The sequence below is a fragment of the Capricornis sumatraensis genome, chromosome 2, assembly GCF_032405125.1.
Source record: "Capricornis sumatraensis isolate serow.1 chromosome 2, serow.2, whole genome shotgun sequence".
Classification (NCBI taxonomy): domain Eukaryota; kingdom Metazoa; phylum Chordata; class Mammalia; order Artiodactyla; family Bovidae; genus Capricornis; species Capricornis sumatraensis.
In genome coordinates this window covers 76279480-76281471 of record NC_091070.1, presented here as the reverse complement: position 1 = coordinate 76281471, position 1992 = coordinate 76279480, and the positions used below count along the sequence as shown (strand labels likewise).

At 42.2% G+C, this 1992-nt stretch overlaps 1 protein-coding gene across 1 annotated transcript; it reads right to left on the bottom strand.

The window, feature by feature from the left end:
* Positions 1-626: 626 nt before the first annotated feature.
* On the bottom strand, positions 627-1067 carry EDDM3B (epididymal protein 3B). The gene has a single exon (XM_068962894.1). The coding sequence runs from the start codon at positions 1065-1067 to the stop codon at positions 627-629; it is 441 nt and encodes a 146-aa protein (XP_068818995.1).
* Positions 1068-1992: the final 925 nt, after the last annotated feature.

The window sequence follows — 1992 nt, the reverse complement described above, 5'->3', positions numbered from 1 at the left end:
TACCTAATTAGCTCTGGTCACGTCAAGCAATCTGGGTGGATCTCAGCATGTCCCCACCATCAATACTTACAAAATCTCCCCAGCTTAGCACATAAACAGTTATACTCTCATCACACACACAAGAAAAACTAGTATATGCTTTAGACACACACGTATAATACACACCTACATAAAGCACAAATCACATTCAAGCAAAAGCTATATGACACACACTTAGAACACCTGTACTAATCACACAACACATACCCTGCACACATAAATAAACTTCACACGCATTGAAATGATATAATTTATTTAGGGATGGAAAGATCATCTAGCTTGCAAAGGCATAAGGAGAATCAATATCAGAAAATTTCCCAGATTAGTCAGAAAGATGCCATAGGTGCCGAATCTTTAAAAAACAAAACAAACCGAAATAAACATGTAGAAGGAAATCAGATAAATGAGAGCAGAACGGTATTTCAGGCAGATAAACAACACAGGCCAAGTTATGAGAGCAAAAAACCACATGAAACAGCTCTAAGTGGTTGGAAACCATTGGCCCATAAATGTTAGGGCTCTTGATGTAGGCGGGGCCACCACCTGGAAGCACTGAACACTGAAAGCCGTGGGTGTGGGTGGACTTTCTAGTTGCTGATATCCTCTAATAACCGCATGTCCTCTACAACATCAACAAACCCATTCATGCTGCAATGGAATTCAATGTAGCTGTAGCTCTTGTAATCTTTGTAATTGCTTTTGCTGTTCTTCCGGATGCACTTGAGTGTCTTGAAGGGATATGGGGCCCATATATATACATTTCTGTAGCGGTCTCTCCAGTTCCTCAGGCATATGCGCTCAATTTTGTGCCATAAGGTGTAGATGAAGATGTGATAGTTCTTGTCTTTTGGAATGCCTCTTTCCCTCATCAGATCATTGCATTTATACTTGCTGAATTCCCAGTTTGTGCTCAGGTGGTGCTGTTTCATAAATTCCCTCCAGGAAAGGTTCTGGCTGTGTACAAGGAGCCCACATAGAGGAAACAGCAGAGCCAACAGAGAGCCTAGGACCTTTAGAGTGGGTGCCATTTCAGTCACCAGGACCACCTGTGGATCCACAGGGAAGAGAGAGGAAAGCATTATCTCACCACTGCCCCAAGAGCTGCGCTCCACCTTAAAATTCCTTTCTCTGTCAGTGTAGGCACTTGGACCCAATTTTACCATTTGGTTTCCAGGCTGGAAGATAAGTCTCATTAGATAATAAAGTGTATAAGAAATGACAATATGCTATAGCCTGTCTGAGACAAGAGCAAAGTTGTAAAAAAATTGAAGTTTATTTCGGCAATTCCAAATACCTCCTGTCTGCCCTCTCTTCCATCTGAACTGAAGAACCAATCTTGCTCCAGCTAGCTGTTTTGCATCCACATCAATTCTCAAAAGAGTGTGTATCTTAAAGAAAATGGGATTTTAAGCTTTATGTTTGTGAATTGCAAAGGATTGTCCCTCTAAAGGGGCTTCCTTGCTGGCTCGGCGGTTAAGAATCTACCTTCAGTACAGGAGACACTGGAGACCAAGATTTGATTCCTGGGTCAGGAAGATCCCCTGGAGGAGGGCACGGCAACCCACTCCAGTATTCTTGTCTGGAGAATCCTGGACAGAACAGCCTAGTTGGCTACAGTCCATGGGGTCACAGAGACTCGGACATGACTGAAGCAACTGAGCACACACATCCCTTTAAAAGGGATGCAGAATATGAATAGAGACTTGGAGAATAGTTTCCAAGCAGGAGACTTTGGTTCCTTGAAATCCTAGGCTGCAACTATACTGACTCTGCAAGATGGTGCTTTCCAGGATCTTGTCTCCCTTATGACACTTCCCCAAAGCCTGTGAAACATGTTTTCACCCCTTCTCAGAAGCCATTTCCCTAATTATTGTCATTATAATTGATCTTGATTTGTCATTAAGAATGTTATCATAAGGAGCTCCAGTTTTGAAATATTGTTTTAATCAATCA